The following is an 18995-nucleotide window of genomic DNA, read 5'->3' as shown; positions in this document are numbered from 1 at the left end:
TGGAAACTAACTGCAGTATCTTTGATACAACACGCCTGAAACATGAGAGAAGGATAGGATATTCATCTTTTAAGAAGCTAAGCGGTAGAACTTTTACATGTATCAGGGAAATATCACAAATACTCCAAATTTCCTCTTAAATGTCCCATGACTGGTGCCGTTACTATATGTTGTGATGCTAAATCATTGTACTGACGACACATTCTAACAATTGGGTTATAAAAAGAAGTATTATTTATTGGAATATTAGGCCTCTGAAATATGCTATCGCTTGACCCACATAATGTACATTATAGTCTCATTTCAAACATAGAAAGAGAAAATCATGTCTTATTATACACTAGTACTAGCACCCAAAAGAAAAGGATGAGTATAGTTTTTGTTGTTCTTATTTACTGACAAATTTGGTTTGACCAACTGTATGTTCTGTCACCTAAAAATAACATTACCCTTTCTTTGTCAGTCGGTCTAAAAGTACGTACGACTGTTGTACGAGCAGGGTTTTTTTAGATCACAACTGGCAACATTATTCATCTGTCAATGTCACGAAATAAACCACGACGCACTCTGCAAATTTCGAGATTCGCACGCGTCTCACCAAAATAATTGAACGGATTTATCAATAAAAATGAAAGTCACCGATAAAAGTAACGAGAAAAAGCGGAAAATCAAGAAAAAACCTATAGACAAAACCAAAAAACAGCAAGTGTTGGTCGTCGCGCAGGAAATCAAATTTGCCAGATTACTTTCTGGAAACGAGAAGAAAACGCGTGACCGAGTGCTTAGGGCGTTGAAAAAATGGCTTGTTAATTGTTTTGAGAAGAATTACGGTATGTTTGTTGAGAATTTTTAAGATAAAGTTGATTTTTTACGCGATTTTAAGTCATACTTTGACACGGGGTAATATAACCTCAAAAACAAAATAAAAGACGCTTTGAATTTCACGTTTTAAATAAAATGAGTACTTAAGTAACTTTCAGACTATCTTTTATGGACAATTATTATTAGATACCATGTTTTAAAGTTGTGTTATTTGGAATAAATCGACGAAGGTTAAGTAATAGTTTGTAGTTTCAAATATTGGATCTACTTCTAAGTTATATAAAATGATGGGCTCCTTTGCATCTGGAGGGGCGCGGGGCGAATTTGGTGAATAGGTTTAGTACTTGTTAGTTGTTAGTTTAGATTAAGATTTAGTAGTAGTGTTTAGTTTTACGAGTTATTTAAGTATAGTTAATTTTAGTGTAATTTTATATCTTGATAAAATTTGGAAGACTTATATAAAATGTCACTTACTTTCCAGAATTTAAGGAAGATGACTTCACAAGAGTGTGGAAAGGCCTATTCTATGCTGTATGGATGTCAGACAAACCTCTCGTTCAGGTACTATTTTATTTTTAACCCTTTACAGGGCACAATCTGTATTTTAATGCAAATTGACCACCATATAACATATCTTTGGTATTTTGGAATTTTTAGAAAAATAAAATTCATTTACAGTGACATCATTACATACTAGTGACATGAACAATAGCAACACTTGTCTTAAAATGGTTCTTCTATGTTCCATTATAAAATATTCATATTATAAACAGGGTTCGAAATTATCCAGATGATTATAGTCTTTGATAATTATCGCGATAATTATGGATGGTGCTGTTTATTTTCTTTGAATTCTTTGATAGTAAAAAAATATATATTTTAGGTTATTATTAAGTCTATAATTATCAGGCATAAAATTCACGCGATAATTATCAAGATAACTATCATTGTTACTTATCCTTTTGAACCCTGATTATACAAAATATTTATTATATTTAATAGTCTAGAAAATAACTGTGATTGTGATCAAGGATCAAAACGCAAACTTAATTGAGCTCACTGGAAAACTAGGTGGGTAGTAAATTTGTGTAGATTATTTATTTTACCTTATTTGGGTTTCTGAGGTAGTAACATGTTTCATATTACACACATGCGTATACAGGAAGACCTCTGTGAAAGCATCGCCGGCATCCTGGACCTGTTCCCGACGGAGCAGCTCTCCAACGCCATGCTGCTCACCAAGGCGGGCTTCAAGATGCTGGCCACGGAGTGGTTCGGGATAGATCAGCACCGGATTGATAAGTTTCTTATGGTGAGTACAGCAGTAACTGTTTTTAGGGTTCCGTACCCAAACGGTAAAAGGGGGACCCTATCACCAAGACTCAACTGTCTGTCTGTCACCAGGCAGTATCTCATGAACCGTGATAACTAGACAGTTGAAATTTTTACAGATGATGTATTTCTGTTGCGGCTATAACAAGAAATACTAAAAACAGAATAAAATAAATATTTAAGTGTGGCTCCCATACAACAAACGTAATTTTTTTGCCGTTTTTTGCTTGATATCCATACTAATATTATATTATATTATAATGCGAAAGTGTGTCTGTCTGTCTGTTACCTCTTCATGCTTAAACGGCTGAACCGATTTAGGTGAAATTTGGTATAAAGATAGTTTGAGTACCGGGGAAGGACATAGGATAGTTTATATCCCAGAACTCACCCCTGAAGGGGGTGAAAAGGGGGGTGGAAGTTTATATGGGGAATTAATAAAAAGCAGATCGGATAAAAATAAGCTCCCCATATTACTTATTCCACGGGGCAAAAGCTAGTTATTGGAATGGTACGTAACCCTTGCGCGAGTCCGACTCGCACTTGACCCGATTTTTTATTATGTGTGTGTAGACAGAGACACTCTCTTTTTAAAGCAAAAATGGAACCCTTATATAGGTAGGCCACAGGATGTCAATGCTTTATTAGTTTTGTTGTCTTTATTAGTTACATATTTTGTTTAGTTGGTGCGTCGCTACCTGCGCGGCGCCCTGCGCTGCGTGCACCGCAGTGGCTGGAGCGAGGTCGCCTGCACCCAGTTTGCCAACATGCTCTCCGGCAAGGATGGTGAGTAATATAAATAAATAATAAATAAATAAAAATCTTTATTGCTTTAAACCTTAAACATTACATTGTTTACATTATAAAATGTATTAACATTATAAAAAAAAACAGGTTAGGTTTGTAACACATTTAGGTAGTGGGGTTGAGCCTCTGCCTCCCGAACTAGGTCCGAGCCTGTGACTCGGGAGTCAGTGATTCCTCCTCTCAAGGTGTGAGCTCTCAATTTCGTGACAATAGTATCGACAATAGAAATTATTACACAGGTATACAGTGTGTAAGTCAAATACGGGCAATAAATTAAACCAGATATAGAATTTACCCGTCTTATCATTAATTAAGATGTTTTTTTAAGTTACACTTAATTATGACCCCGTGATTAATTTTTTCCACATGTACCGAGCAGCAATGTACTGTAAACATTAAGAAACAAGATGATAATGACATTACGAGATACGAGCTTTTCATAGTAACTGCCAACAAGCGTTGACAGTTACTTTAAAAAGCTCGTATCCCGTAACGTGTGTGGTGTATTACATTGCGGGCCGAATTATTTTGTATGGTTATAATTTTCAATGCATTTCTAAGTAAAATCTATCTCAATATACTTTTTAGGTCCTATGCTAACCACCGTTTAAATATTCGCCCGTATTGGATTTACACACTGTATAAAGCAAAAGACAAAAAAAAAACCAGTAATATACAACAAAAAGTAAAAAGGAAAGAGAGAAAATAAGCCAACTAATACCAGATAAGTGTAAGTATGTCTGTAATTGAGAGTAAGTCAGTGCATGCGCGGGTTCGTGTGTGTATGGTGTGTGTAGGTGTGTATGAAGTGTGTATGGGGAGGTGTGAAGTTAGAGAGACTGTAGGTAAAGAGGTTTGTAATTATAAGTAATATTATATTTTTGAGGTAGAGAGCAATAGTTATGTATGGGTTATTTCAAGCACGACAAGAGATTTTCGGTTTCCTGATATGATAGTGTTTGTATATAAGCCTATAGGATAGTTTGTGAATGCTGGGACACTAACTTGTAGCTCTAGCCCTAGTCAGGCGTGGCTCACTCCGCGATTTTGTCGCGTCGCTACAAGTATAAGGACATGCGGCTCACACTAATTTGGGGCATTATCTATGAAAAGGGACCTTATTGTCGATGGCGCTTACGCCGCACAGCGTCGCGCGGCATTCTATTTATACCGGAGCATCGTTAATAATGGCGTAAGCGCCATCGACAATAAGGTCCCTTTTCATAGATAACGTCACATTTTGGTGCTAATGCTAGTAGTAGTTGCCGTGCACCGCTACGGAACGGTCGCCTGCTCGCGCTTGCGCCACCTAGCGGTCATATCTGTCGTAATAGACGCGTTTTGACTGACGTACAACAGGGATGTTGCGGATGCAGATTTTTTGACATCCGCGGATGCGGATGCGGATATTTAAAGGCTCACATCCGCGGATGCGGATGCGGATGTCAAGATTAGGTACTTAGAAAACGTCAAATATTACATCTTTAGTATTTTTTTATTTAAAAAAAACGTAACGTTTAGTATTAGAGCAAGAATATAGGTGCGTCATATTTAATAAACAGTAACTTGGCCGACTTTTCTGGATCTAGACGATTTCGTTATAGGTAATGACGAAATTACCTAGCACTTACGCCGCCGCTATGACGTTCCTGGGCCGACTTGTTCGACATCCGCATCCGCATAAGCTCCGCATCGATTTCATGCGGATGCGGATGTTGAAAATAATGCGGAAGTTCCGCGGTTGCGGATGCGGATGCGGATGTTCGCAACATCCCTGACGTACAAGTCGCGCAGTATGCTGTCCCGCACTGCACACCTCGCTGACTCCACAGAAAACCAGCGCCGTTGGCAACGCTAAGGGCCACTTGCACCATCCCACTAATCCGGGGTTAAGCGGTTAAACCGTTAACCAAGTGTCAAACTGTACTGATAACCATGGTAACTCCAGGTTTATCCAGATAACCCCGGGTTAGTGGAATGGTGCAAGTGGCGCTAAGTCGTGCTAACTGCATTGCTGAGTGGAGACCATTTCAGCCTCACATCTTTATCTGTGTTTTGTATAATTCTCGTTTCACATTTTTGTTATGTAATGTCACATGTTTATTGTGTTGTTATTTTGTAATGTAATGATGTGTTGACTGAATAAATATTTTTCTATTCTATTCTATTTGTTAGAAAGTGTACCTTCTGTACCTAGTAGTATTATTTATTTTGTGCCTTAGGGAGCCCTGTTTGAATGAAAAGCGACCAACCATGTTTCCAATATTGCGACATTTCTGGCTAGGTTATTTCGGAAATTATATAGTAATGATATAAAAGTGTGTTCATTTTCTCCATCTTGTAGTAGAAGTGAACTGTCATCACTACATAGTATAAAACTAAGTTGCTTCCCGCTGTCTGTCTGTCCCTATGTATGCTTAGATCTTTAAAACTACGCAACGGATTTTGATGCGTTTTTTTTAAATAGATAGAGTGATTCAAGAGGAAGGTTTATGTATAATTTGTTAACCCGTGCGAAGCCAGGGCGGGTCGCTAGTGTCATATAAACTAACTTGAACCCATTATTTGCAGGCTTGCTGGCGCTGAAAACGCCCCTGTACGCGCGCAACGCCAACTCGCTGCTCATACACATCGCAGATTGTTATCTGGAAGAAATCTCCAAGGTAGGACCACTTACCTCTAAGGGTAAGGGCCACTTGCACCATTCACTGACCCAGGGTTAAACCGGCTAACCATAGAGTTACCATGGTTACCAGTGTGGACGGTTTTTAGGGTTCCTATTAAAACAGGACCCTATTACTAAGACTCTGTCTGTCTGTCACCAGGCTGTATCTCATGAACCGTGGTAGCTAGACGGTTGAGATTCTCACAGATGATGTAACAACTGTTGTGAAAACTGTTATAGCGATAATAACAAATACTAAAAAGGGAACCCTCGGTGGGCGAGTCCGACTCGCACTTGACCGGTTTTTTGTAGGTATAATGAACATGGAAATGGCTCATAAATATATAGTTTGTCAAAGGACTGTCTCATTTCAAACATAGACAGAGTCGTACTATCTTTGTCATACACTAGTACTAGCACCCAAAAGAAAAGTTTATTTTTTTTATTTTATTTTTTTCACCTCAGCAGCTCGAACAAGGGTACTTTGATTCATAAAAACAGTGAGTCTCACTGAGTGAGACAAAATTACATTCAAGTGACCTTTATAGTCAAATGTCATTTCAACATGCGGGGTCTAATAAAAGTTCGAAATACTTGGGTTCTGTCTGTGGGTTGGGTTGGGTTGGGATCTGTCCTTTTCACACTGTTAGCAAAATGAAACAGACAAAAAAAAGTTAAAACGACATTCAACAGTATATTCACGGTTTATAATAGACCCCCGAAAAACTTCAGACCGCATCGTTCCAAACCACGTACGAGTATGAATTCTTAATAATTAATTAATAAAAATAAAGTTTAAGATTTCATAAAAACTGATAAAATACTATCTTTTAGGTATTTTATTGTACAATTAAAATAATGAACTCAAAAAATACACAGATCATGACGCAAAATTAATTATTTTACTTTTAAGAATTTCTACCATACTTGACAAATAGTACGTATCCGCAATTCGGACCGAATCTTACAAAGATTTTTTTTACAAAAAAAAGTTGTCGATGGAAGTGTCAGTTAATGTTTGTTAATTCTATATTATTTTACTGGAATTTATTATTACGTATTGTTTTTGTGTTCCATTGCGGTAATTAAACTTAATTGTTTGTATTTCTTAAGAAAACATGAGTGCAGGTATTAAGTGATGAAGAATTACATTTTTCAAGTTGTCTAATAGGTATGTTCTCACTGCTTAGGTGAAAAATGTTGTGTACTACACGAGATCAAAGTTATTTGCATCTCGTGCGCTTTTGAGTCCCTTACTACGCTCAAGATTCTAAATTAGATTCACTCGCTACGCTCGTGAATCTATTATAGAATCTTTCGCTTGCACGGGACTCAAAATAAGCACTCGAAGAAATATCAAACTTTGATCACTTGTTGTACAAATAACTATTGTTGACTAGGTGTCATCCGGAGAGATATCCCCGGAGTCCCTGGTGATCCTACTGCGGCCGTTCGTGGCGTACCTGAGCCAGGGCTCCGCCCCGGCACTGTGCATCGCTTCCAGGAGGGTACTTACTGAGTTGCTCAAACACGGAGATCCAGAGGTGAGATACTAGCTCACTCACTAACGGTCACTCACCGATAACCTTTGACAATCGTCCACCTAGCCGCTTCGGTCACTCACTGTCTAACTCACATTTACATGACCGGTCACTCACTGGGTCACTCACGCTCTTGTGAATAGTCATTCATACGGTCACTCACGTCCATGCGATCAGTTACTCACCCCTACTGAGGTCACAGCGCCCGTGGGCTATAGTAGCCGTTTCCTATTTAAATAAGTTTGTCGGCTCCGCGCATGTGCCAGGTGTTGGAGATATATCCCCGGAGTCCCTGGTGGTGCTACTGCGGCCGTTCGTGGCGTACCTGAGCCAGGGCTCCGCCCCGGCAGTGTGCGTCGCTTCCAGGAGGGTACTTACTGAGTTGCTCAAACACGGAGACACCGAGGTGAGATACTAGCTCACTCACTGACGGTCACTCACCGACAATCGGCCACCTAGCTGCTTTGGACACTCTCTGGGTAACTAACATTTACCTGTCCGGTCACTCACGTCATTGTGAGCGGTCATGCATATAGTCACTCACATCCACGGGGTCACTCACCCCTACACAGGGTGCTTACTGAGTTGCTCAAACACGGAGACCCAGAGGTGAGATACTAGGTCACTCACTGACGGTCACTCATCGACAATCGTCCACCGAGCCGCTTCGGTCACTCACGGGCAACTCACATTTACATGACCGGTCACTCACGCTCTTGTGAATAGTCATTCAAACGGTCACTCACCACTACAGAGGGTACTTACTGAGTTGCTCAAACATGGAGACCCAGGGGTGAGATACTATAGGTCACTCGCTGACAGTCACACATCGACAATCGTCCACCGAGCCGCTTCGGTCACTCACGGGCAACTCACATTTACATGACCGGTCACTCACGCTCTTGTGAGTGGCCATGCATACGGTCACTCACATCCATGTGATCGGTCACTCACCACTGCTGAGGGTACTTACTGATTTGCTCAAACCCAGAGGTGAGATACTAGGTTACTCACTGACAGTCACTCATTGACAATCGTCCACGTAGCTGCTTCGGTCACTCACGGGGTAATTAACATTAACAAGACCGGTCACTGACATTTACATGTCCGGTCACATACTCTCTCATGAACGGTTTTGCATGTAAATTTGACCCACTTTCCGACTTCCAATGAAGCTGAAAATTTATATACATACGTAAGTCGGGTGACAATGCAATATTATGGTACCATCGAGCTGATCTGATGATGGAGACAGGAGGTGGCCATAGGAACTCTGTGATGAAACAACGCAACCTAATTGTGTTTGGGGTTTTTAGAATTGTCTCGATGAGTATTAGTTGCCTGACCCTATACATCTCTAAGGATAATTTGATTAACTACTATATATTGTAATCTTTTAGTTATGATGACACTTAGAGACATTTACATCTCTAAATAATTTTAGATTATAGTTTTTGTATCTTTGTGTTTTTTTTTTTTCAATACTATTGTTATTGCGTTTTTTGTAATTCGACATTTAGAGGCTTTATACATCTCTATGTTAGTTTGATTTGATATTTACGGCTTAGTTGTATTTTATAATTATTGATGTGTTTTTTTTTGCTGTATGTAAATTCCATATTGACGTGTAAAAGTGCCCTTGTGGCCTATTTGCTGAATAAATGTTGATATTTGATATTTGTCGTAAGAAAAGTACAGTCAGCGATAAAAGCTTGTAACAAAAACTTTTTTTTTTATATAATTAGTCTATTAGTGTGTCCCACTGCTGGGCAAAAAACAAAAACTTATTAACCCCATAATTTCTAGAATATTTGGTAATATTGCGTACTAGTTATTGACATTAATTGTAAATATCTTTATTTTTAGGATACAGATGACGCTGATGATGATGATGAACAGGATTCAGAGCAAGAAGACGCTGGTGATGAAGAAAACGATAATGGTGAAGAAGTGATGACGAATGGGTAAATATTACAACTTTCCTTTTAGTATGAGTATTTTGTTGTATTCTGCAGATAAGAATTAAGTATTTTTGCTAATATAGTTTGAATTTAATTTGTAACGTTTTACAGTTAGTATTTTCATCATGTAGGTGTGTGGTGAAAAATGTTGTGTTACACTCGATCTCGATCCCCGTGTCTTTAAATCCTTGCACTGCTCAAGAATCACTCATTATGCTTGTAGTTCAATTTTGAAATCTTTCGCTTGCTCGGGTATCAATAACTTTGTTTAACGAGTTGTTAAACAATAACTTTGCCCTCTTATTGGATGATAAATATTTAATATCATTCATTTGGATTTGATTTTCTTTAATATTTTACATTTAATATTTGCTTCGGGTTGGTGTGGTGAAAATTTTGTGTTTCACTCGGGGGCAAATTTTGTTTAAACCTCGTGCTTTGAAACCCTCGCAACGCTCAAGATTCCATTTTTCGAGCCACTCGCTACGCTCGTGGTTCAATTTTGGAATCTTGCGCTTGCTCGGGTATCAATATTAGCACGAGCGGTTAAACAACAACTTTGCCCCTTTGTAAAACAAGTAACTATTGTTTAACGAGCTGTCAATAATTTTGTCATCTTACCTTGTAAAGCGAATAACATATTTTACAGTACATATGGGGCTACTTTTCCGAACTAGTGCGTAAAATAGAACTTTTCGTGCGTATGTCGAAACTTTAAAGTGCCATATGTACTGTAAAACGTTGTTCGATACTCGTGCGAATAGATAATTCGCAACTCGTGCCGATTTAAAACACTCCCTTCGGTTGTTTTAATTTATCGCCACTCGTTTCGAATTTCCTCTTTTTCGCACTTATATTGAAAATAACTATTTCAATCATAATATATACTTTCCTTCAGAGCCCTGGACCCCCGCGCGGGCCGCGTGGACGTAGTCCTGCACCCGTTACCAGTGCCGGCGGTTGAACTAGTCGCGGCGCTCAAACACCACCTAGCACAAGCCAAGGGCGCCGGCAACCGCCGCGCGCGACGCTGCATACAACTGTAAGTACAACATAAGCACAATGACAATGTATGCAGCTCGGGTGCGCGCGTATTACACATTGTATTTTATTTAAGCTTAGAATAAATTTTATAATAGTATAAGTCTGTTTATTTTGTTCCGATCACAATGCTATCCTAAAACTATTGTCACACCTCCTAGTGGTCTTAGGATGTAGACTATATTTACCACTTTGTAAATTTCCCTGTTAATATTATTGGCCTGTATCTGTTTTTATTCCCCAATAAAGAAAAGAAAATAAAAAAGGAAAAATTACTGACTGAGTTCAAGTCTCACCAAAGGCAGTATTTTCCACTAAAAAAAATTCTAAGCTTAATATACCTATAGCATCGTTCGCAAACGTTTCTGTTTGTTAGAAATTAATATTGTATTTTTTATTTTAATTTATTATTTACTAGCTATGCCCGCGGCTCCGCCCGCGTAGAATTCGGTCTGTGTCAGTAAGCTAATTCATCCCTAATTTCTCTCCCTCTCCCCTGGAGGCGGAACTTGAAGTAAAGTTGACAGATTTTCGAACGAGCGAGCGAAGCGAAGTGAAGTTCTTACATTCAACTTGGAACACACGGCTGGCTAGGGGCACGTCCGGGCATTTCGATGTTTTTAAGCTGAACTATCAGAGGATAGTTTGATACACAATAACTTAAGTAAATATGTTCTAATTTTAATTAAATTGGGTGAACCTAAAGCTGAGGGCATTATATTTTAGTCATTAAATTTTGAGCTGGCTCGATCAAGAGGTTATTGAGCTAGAAGAGCTTAAAATGCTAAAAAGCTATTTGTAAGGGGTCTTGCTATTCTGGTCATTTTAATTAAGAAAGTATGGTCGAGTTTGGTGTCAAATGAAAGTACTCGGTTTACACATTTATAATATTGTTTTTTAATTTAAGATTTTAAAATAATTAGCAAGATAAAAACGAAATAAAATAAATATAATATTAGTATTTGACATTTGACAAGCTTACCACAGATACAGTTTATTTTAATTTCTATGGTGACTTAAATTTGTCAATCACCTAAGGGCTCCACAGATCTTGCAATAAATCGCACGCGGTTTTCGATCCTTTGACGACTGTATTCAATTGATCTTTTTGGCGAACCGCGAGTTCTCAGTTCGGGGCGAACTACTAGTTTATTTGTTAGCCTGTTGTGTCCCACTGCTGGGCAAAGGCCTCCCTCTCTTTCTTCCACGCGTCTCGTTCTATGGCAATATTAGGCCAATCTTCCCGAAAGACGTCAAGATCGTGCCGCCATCTCCTTCGAGGTCTGACGGTCCAAGTTGACAGATGGATATGCTAATTTTTAGGGTTCCGTACCCAAAGGGTAAAAACGGGACCCTATTACTAAGAATCCGCTGTCCATCCGTCCGTCTGTCACCAGGCTGTATCTCACGAACCGTGATAGCTAGACAGTTGAAATTTTCACAGATGATGTATTTCTGTTGCCGCTATAACAACAAATACTAAAAACAGTATAAAATAAAGATTGAAGTGGGGCTCCCATACAACAAACGTGATTTTTGACCGAAGTTAAGCAACGTCGGGCGGGGTCAGTACTTGGATGGGTGACCGTTTTTTTTGCTTGTTTTGCTCTATTTTTGTTGATGGTGCGGAACGCTCCGTGCGCGAGTCCGACTCGCACTTGACCGGTTTTTTATTCATCTCAATGTTAACAGATTGGAGCAGTTTTCATCGGGCACACACCCGTTCGCGCCCCCCCCCCCAACCATAGTCGCGGGTCCGTCCCTGAGGCCCACCAAGGCGGCCAAGGCTCTGCGGGCGCTTGAGAAGAAACTAGTCGCCAACGGAGACGAACTGGCCTTGAGAGGTACACACACCAACACTCTTAACTGTACATCCGTGGACCTTATTACAACAGGCATAAGGTCCACGATGGAATAGTCGCGGGTCCGTCCCTGAGGCCCACCAAGGCGGCCAAGGCTCTGCGGGCGCTTGAGAAGAAACTAGTCGCCAACGGAGACGAACTGGCCTTGAGAGGTACACACACCAACACTCTTAACTGTACATCCGTGGACCTTATTACAACAGGCATAAGGTCCACGATGGAATAGTCGCGGGTCCGTCCCTGAGGCCCACCAAGGCGGCCAAGGCTCTGCGGGCGCTTGAGAAGAAACTAGTCGCCAACGGAGACGAACTGGCCTTGAGAGGTACACACACCAACACTCTTAACTGTACATCCGTGGACCTTATTACAACAGGCATAAGGTCCACGATGGAATAGTCGCGGGTCCGTCCCTGAGGCCCACCAAGGCGGCCAAGGCTCTGCGGGCGCTTGAGAAGAAACTAGTCGCCAACGGAGACGAACTGGCCTTGAGAGGTACACACACCAACACTCTTAACTGTACATCCGTGGACCTTATTACAACAGGCATAAGGTCCACGATGGAATAGTCGCGGGTCCGTCCCTGAGGCCCACCAAGGCGGCCAAGGCTCTGCGGGCGCTTGAGAAGAAACTAGTCGCCAACGGAGACGAACTGGCCTTGAGAGGTACACACACCAACACTCTTAACTGTACATCCGTGGACCTTATTACAACAGGCATAAGGTCCACGATGGAATAGTCGCGGGTCCGTCCCTGAGGCCCACCAAGGCGGCCAAGGCTCTGCGGGCGCTTGAGAAGAAACTAGTCGCCAACGGAGACGAACTGGCCTTGAGAGGTACACACACCAACACTCTTAACTGTACATCCGTGGACCTTATTACAACAGGCATAAGGTCCACGATGGAATAGTCGCGGGTCCGTCCCTGAGGCCCACCAAGGCGGCCAAGGCTCTGCGGGCGCTTGAGAAGAAACTAGTCGCCAACGGAGACGAACTGGCCTTGAGAGGTACACACACCAACACTCTTAACTGTACATCCGTGGACCTTATTACAACAGGCATAAGGTCCACGATGGAATAGTCGCGGGTCCGTCCCTGAGGCCCACCAAGGCGGCCAAGGCTCTGCGGGCGCTTGAGAAGAAACTAGTCGCCAACGGAGACGAACTGGCCTTGAGAGGTACACACACCAACACTCTTAACTGTACATCCGTGGACCTTATTACAAAAGGCAATTAGTGACTTATAGTATACAGTGGAATCCGTTCATTATGACTCCGCTTATACTGACCAACCGCTTACTATGACGTAATTACTGTGCGAAGTTTGGTTTTCATACAAATTTTTTTGTAACAAAGTCGGATAAGATGCCTTCGCTTACAGTTACAAATCGCTTATTATGACTATAAATCCTGTTTTCGTGAAATTATGTCCGGTTATAATTTATAATGACACACTGGCTGGGTTTCGTGGCCGTCACCACGTCTTTCCCTGCGAGGACGATTGGTGCGTTCGTGGCGTGTAATTATTTTTTCACCTCAGCAGCTCGAACAAGGGTACTTTGCTACTTAAAAACAGTGAGCAAAATTGCATTAAAAATAGCATTTTGCTCATTGTGTGTCACTCAGTGAGCAACACACAACGAGCAAAATGCTATTATGCTCACTCAGTGAGCAAAATGCAATTTTGCTCACTGTTTTTAAGTAGCAAAGTACCCTTGTTCGAGCTGCTGAGGTGAAAACTTAATTGTTGGTATATCTTAAGAAAACATGAGTGAAGGTTCTCTAATATATTCTCACTGCTGAGGTGAAAAGTTTTGTGAACTACACGAGATCAAAGTTATTTACATCTCGTGCGCTTTTGAGTCCCTTACTACGCTCAAGATTCTAAATTAGTATAGAATCTTTCGCTGGCACGGGACTCAAAATAAGCACTCGAAGAAATATCAAACTTTGATCTCTTGTTGTACAAATAACTATAGTTTTGATTCTCAGTGCCAAGTTGACACAAGTTTAATAAAACTCTTACAAAGGAATTTGAGATTAATTTGGAGAACTTAACACAAATAAGAAGTTTTACAACTATGCTTGATATGACATCCGCTTAGTATGACATGTTTGTCACTTCCCTTCGATGTCAAACATGGGTATTAGAACACATACAGAAAGACAGGTGTTTGTATGGAAACATTAAGCGTTGGGGAATTCAGACCAGCTCCCCAAAGACTGGCTTACTCTGAAGAAACGGACCACCCGTCATTATAACTATTATAAGCTGATTCTACTGTACATTAAAAAATCAGGAAAACTGATGTATGGAGTTAGCACTCTATCCTTACTTATCTATTTGTCTTTTAAATAAAACCCGTATGTTGTCCCAGGTCTGAGCCGGAAGCACCGGAAGCGGCTGCTGGCCAAGTCCCGCGCCGGTCTGTCCATCGTGGAGGACGTACAGACAGCCAGACAGACACACAACACTTCGGTGAGTGCACCCTTACTTACTACGTGTACCCTTAGTACTAACAAAGATAATAGATAGTATAGATCAGGGATGTTGCGGATGCAGATTTTTAAGACATCCGCGGATGCGGATATTTAAAGGCTCACATCCGCGGATGCGGATGTCAAGATTAGGTACTTCTAGAAAACGTCAAATATTACATTTTTAGTATTTTTTTATTAAAAAAATACGAAACGTTTAGTATTTGAGCAAGAATATAGGTGCGTTATATTTAATAAACAGTAACTTGGCCGACTTTTCTGGATCTAGACGATTTCGTTATAGGTAATGACGAAATTACCTAGCACTTACGCCGCCGCTAAGACGTTCCTGTACCGACTTGTTCGACATCCGCATCCGCATAAGCTCCGCATCGATTTTATGCGGATGCGGATGTTGAAAATAATGCGGAAGTTCCGCGGTTGCGGATGCGGATGCGGATGTTCGCAACATCCCTGTTATAGGTAGACTATAGAGGGGTCCTGTCATAGTAAATTTTGTAGTCACAGTAAATTTACTGCCATCTATCGACACACGATTAACCTGTCGAATCCCACGATATGACGTCACCATAAGCGTTCTGGCTCATATATGAGCCGTGGGAGCTGACAGATTAAAACAAAAAAGGAAAATGTATAAAACTATAAAAAAAAAGTAAATTGGATAAATTATTTTATTATTTTCATATAATTTCGACCCATGGAAGCGCATGTGCCCTAGCGGTAAGAGCGTGCGATTTGCAATCCGGAGGTCGCGGGTTCGAACCCCGGCTCGTACCAATGAGTTTTTCGGAACTTATGTACGAAATATCATTTGATATTTACCAGTCGCTTTTCGGTGAAGGAAAACATCGTGAGGAAACCGGACTAATCCCAATACGGGCCTAGTTTACCCTCTGGGTTGGAAGGTCAGATGGCAGTCGCTTTCGTAAAAACTAGTGCCCACGCCAATTCCTGGGATTAGTTGCCAAGCGGACCCCAGGCTCCCATGAGCCGTGGCAAAATGCCGGCACAACGCGAGGAAGATGATGATATAATTTCGACCCATGTTCTTTCACTGATACCTGTGTTAAAAAACTTTTTACAAAAAAATAAAACCGACTTCAAAAAGGATGAATTAAAATATTAGTGGGTCCCATATAAATTTGGAAAAAAAATCCAACCTTAAGGGTAGGAAAACAGGAAACTAAAAATGGAAAAATAAAAACTTTTTACAAAAAAAATAAAACCGACTTCAAAAAGGATGAATTATAATATTAGGTACCCTTTTTGAAGTCTATGCGTTACCAACCGATATGTTTGAAGTCGGTGCCAAGCCAAGTAGTAACAATTATACCAGTCAAAAATTGGATTTATAGCCATAAAGCTGATTATTTTTTTGTAAAAAGTTTTTATTTTTCCATTTTTAGTTTCCTGTTTTCCTACCCTTAAGGTTGGATTTTTTTTTCCAAATTTATATGGGACCCACTTCGGGGTATACCCTTTCCAATAAAAAAATAATTATGAAAATCGAACTACTCTGTAAAAAGTTATGCGTGGTCATACATAAAATATATATATATATATATACGCATCGACTTGAGAACCTCCTCCGTTTTTTTCGTCGGTTAAAAATTGTTAAAATTTGTGGAATAAACTTAAAACAATATCCTTATTTTTCAGAACGGCGGTTGGCAAGTTGAAGAGACCGGAGAAGTAATCAAAAATAAGACGAAACGGAAACGGGCCAACAAAGAGATCGATACGGGGCCCAAAATAAAGAAACAGAAACTCAACAAACTAGACAACACGGGAAACCGGGAGACAAAAGGGAAAAACAATGTTAAGAAACAGAAAAATGATAAGGTAGTCGACAAAGTTAAAAATAATGTTAAACCAGTGAAAAATGATGTTAAACATAGTGTTAAGAAAGTTAAAAATAGTGTTGACGCTAAGAATAATGTTAAAGTGAAAGCCGGTGTTAAAGCAACAAATGAAGTTAAAGTTAAAGATAGTGTTAACGTAGTTAAAGTTAAAGATAGTGTTAACGTAGTTAAAGTTAAAGATAGTGTTAACGTAGTTAAAGTTAAAGATAGTGTTAACGTAGTTAAAGCTAGTGTTAGAAATGTTAATGTTAAAGGGAGTGCTGATAAAAAAGAAAATAAATTAAGTAAAAAAGAAAAAACTAAAGGCGCTAAAGGTAGCGAAGCTAAATTGCTAGTTAATAACAAAGTTAAGAAATTTCGAAAGCAAGATAAGAATAACAGTTTAAATATGTCTACGCCAAAAAAGGTGAAATTCGTGTTGAAAAACAACTCGATGCAAGGAACGGTGGATTATTATAAGAGTATACGGGAAAGTCCCAGTATTCCTTACGACGGTTCTAAAAGGCCTTCCAAGACAAACTTAAAGGTATCGACGCCATCACCGATCAATCCCTTTTTTAAGAAGAAAATGACTAGAAGAGCGAGTTTTGGAACGCAAATTGTGTTTTAAAATGTAGAAAAATTTATATGTGACGTTATCTATGAAAAGGGACCTTATTGTCGATGGCGCTTACGCCATTATTAACGATGCTCCGATATAAATACAATGCCGCGCGACGCTGTGCGGCGTAAGCGCCATCGACAAGGTCCCTTTTCATAGATAATGTCCCATATTTCTTTAAAGAAGTATTGTTAGCGCCACTTGCACCTTCCCACTAACCCGGGTTAACCGGTTAAACCGCTAGCCCAGTGTCAAATTTTACTGGTAACAGTGGTAACTGTGGTAACTCCAGGTTTAACCGGTTAACCCAGTTTCAAATTGTACTGGTAACTATGGTTTAACCAGATAAACCGCTAATCCATTGCCAAATTGTACTGGTAACTATTGTAACTCCAGGTTTAACCAGATAAACCGCTAATCCATTTCCAAATTGTACTGGTAACTATGGTAACTCCAGGTTTAACCAGATAAACCGCTAATGCATTTTCAAATTGTACTGGTAACTATGGTAACTCCAGGTTTAACCAGATAAACCGTTAACCCAGTGTCAAATTGTACTGGTAACCATGGTAACTCCAGGTTTAACCCTTCGTACGCTTAAACACGGATCCGTGCGTGAGAATTTAAATCTATTGTTTTAAATGTCAAGGTCACTTTTTCAATGATCAAATTTGACAGGCCGCATACGAGGGGTTAAGCGGTTAAACCGCTAATCCGTTGTCAAATTGTACTGGTAACCATGGTAACTCCAGGTTTAACCGGTTAACCCTTAGTGGAATGGTATGGTTGGTTTATATTATTGATTTAACCCGGTTTTTTTAAGATTTGAATTTTCCTAACCTCAAAAGTAGTGGTAATTAACTTTTTCTTAAAGTGGTGGTAATTAATATTGCTGTCCAATAATATGTAAACGACACTATAATTCAGTGCATAGTAACTCAGATTTAGTTTTGAAGGAAAAAGTTGCTACTACTTTTGAGGTTATAAAATAAGTAATCTAATAAAACGGAGTATACTCGTAATACTTTGTTGAATAGTAATTGTTTTTATTTCAATACTTTGAGTAAACGCTTTTTAAGTTAACGAGTAAATTTTATGAAATGAAATCATGTTATATGTTGTAAGTTTCATGAAAGATTTTTAATAGTTGAATTGAATTACTAGCATAAGTTTTATTTTGACTTGGGAAATAAAATAGGATGGTAAAAACATAATCAGTTTAACTTATGTGTACAATTTTAAGATTATTTGTTGTTCTGTCTGTATGTACATAACTTATAGTGTGTTTTACCTAAACTCTAAAGGTTCCGTCACACAGGCGCGTTTTCCAGGCGGGGCGTGAGCGGGGCGCGCCGCTTTTACATATAAAACGCTCACGCCCCGCGAAAACGCGCCTGTGTGACGGAACCTTAAAAGTAAATTGATCGAATTGTTTCGATTCAAAAGGTTAGTTATTTGCTTTACAACCCCTCTGATGTTGCGGGTGTCCATGGGTGACGGTAATTGCTTACCGTCAGGCGATCGTCTGCTCGTTTGCCACCTGTATTTAAATGAATCCCGAAGGCGAAGTAATTTACGAAATTAGACTTCATAATAATAAGTTGGCGTTATTACGATTGAAAAATGCAAGAAATGTTAACTCGATGTTTTGAATTAAGTTTGTGTATAGATGTCGCTAGTTGAGTCGCGAGTGGTGTAAGATATGAAATAAATGCACTCAATTTTATTATTTCGTTTCATTTTATGAGTTAACCCTTTGAACAGTCTACCGTTTAACCCCTCGTATGCTGCCTGTCAATTTTAATCATTGAAAAAGTAACCTTTACATTTACAACAATAGATTAAAATTCCCACGCACGGATCCGTGTCTAAGCATACGAGGGGTTAATTGACCGAGCGTTAGCGAACGTCTCCGTTTCAGTACTTTTATTGATGTACAATAAAGTTTAACCTTTTTGACGCCAATGACCGATATATCCGCACCGTAGGTTCAACGCCAAAGACCGAT

General features: G+C 39.7%; 1 protein-coding gene across 1 annotated transcript; it reads left to right on the top strand.

Moving 5' to 3' along the window:
- The first annotated feature begins 516 nt into the window (after positions 1–516).
- On the top strand, positions 517–17022 carry LOC134660443 (ribosomal RNA processing protein 1 homolog). The gene is made up of 15 exons (XM_063516187.1): positions 517–830; positions 1304–1383; positions 1985–2134; positions 2838–2940; positions 5533–5624; positions 7027–7170; positions 7370–7573; positions 9034–9131; positions 10027–10170; positions 12065–12183; positions 12428–12523; positions 12768–12863; positions 13108–13203; positions 14404–14504; positions 16184–17022. The coding sequence occupies exons 1-15, from the start codon at positions 629–631 to the stop codon at positions 16994–16996; spliced, it is 2538 nt and encodes an 845-aa protein (XP_063372257.1). The 5' UTR covers positions 517–628; the 3' UTR covers positions 16997–17022.
- Positions 17023–18995: the final 1973 nt, after the last annotated feature.

Source organism: Cydia amplana, chromosome 27 (assembly GCF_948474715.1).
Source record: "Cydia amplana chromosome 27, ilCydAmpl1.1, whole genome shotgun sequence".
Taxonomy (NCBI): Eukaryota; Metazoa; Arthropoda; class Insecta; order Lepidoptera; family Tortricidae; genus Cydia; species Cydia amplana.
The sequence above is the reverse complement of the archived record's forward strand: the minus strand, read 5'-3'. Positions and strand labels throughout refer to the sequence as shown.

Coding starts and splice junctions, on each gene's coding strand:
- LOC134660443 (XM_063516187.1), top strand. CDS start 629: ATGAAAGTCACCGATAAAAGTAACGAGAAAAAGCGGAAAATCAAGAAA. Junction 2,941..5,532: donor CATGCTCTCCGGCAAGGATG/GTGAGTAATATA, acceptor CATTATTTGCAG/GCTTGCTGGCGCTGAAAACG. Junction 13,204..14,403: donor AGACGAACTGGCCTTGAGAG/GTACACACACCA, acceptor ATGTTGTCCCAG/GTCTGAGCCGGAAGCACCGG.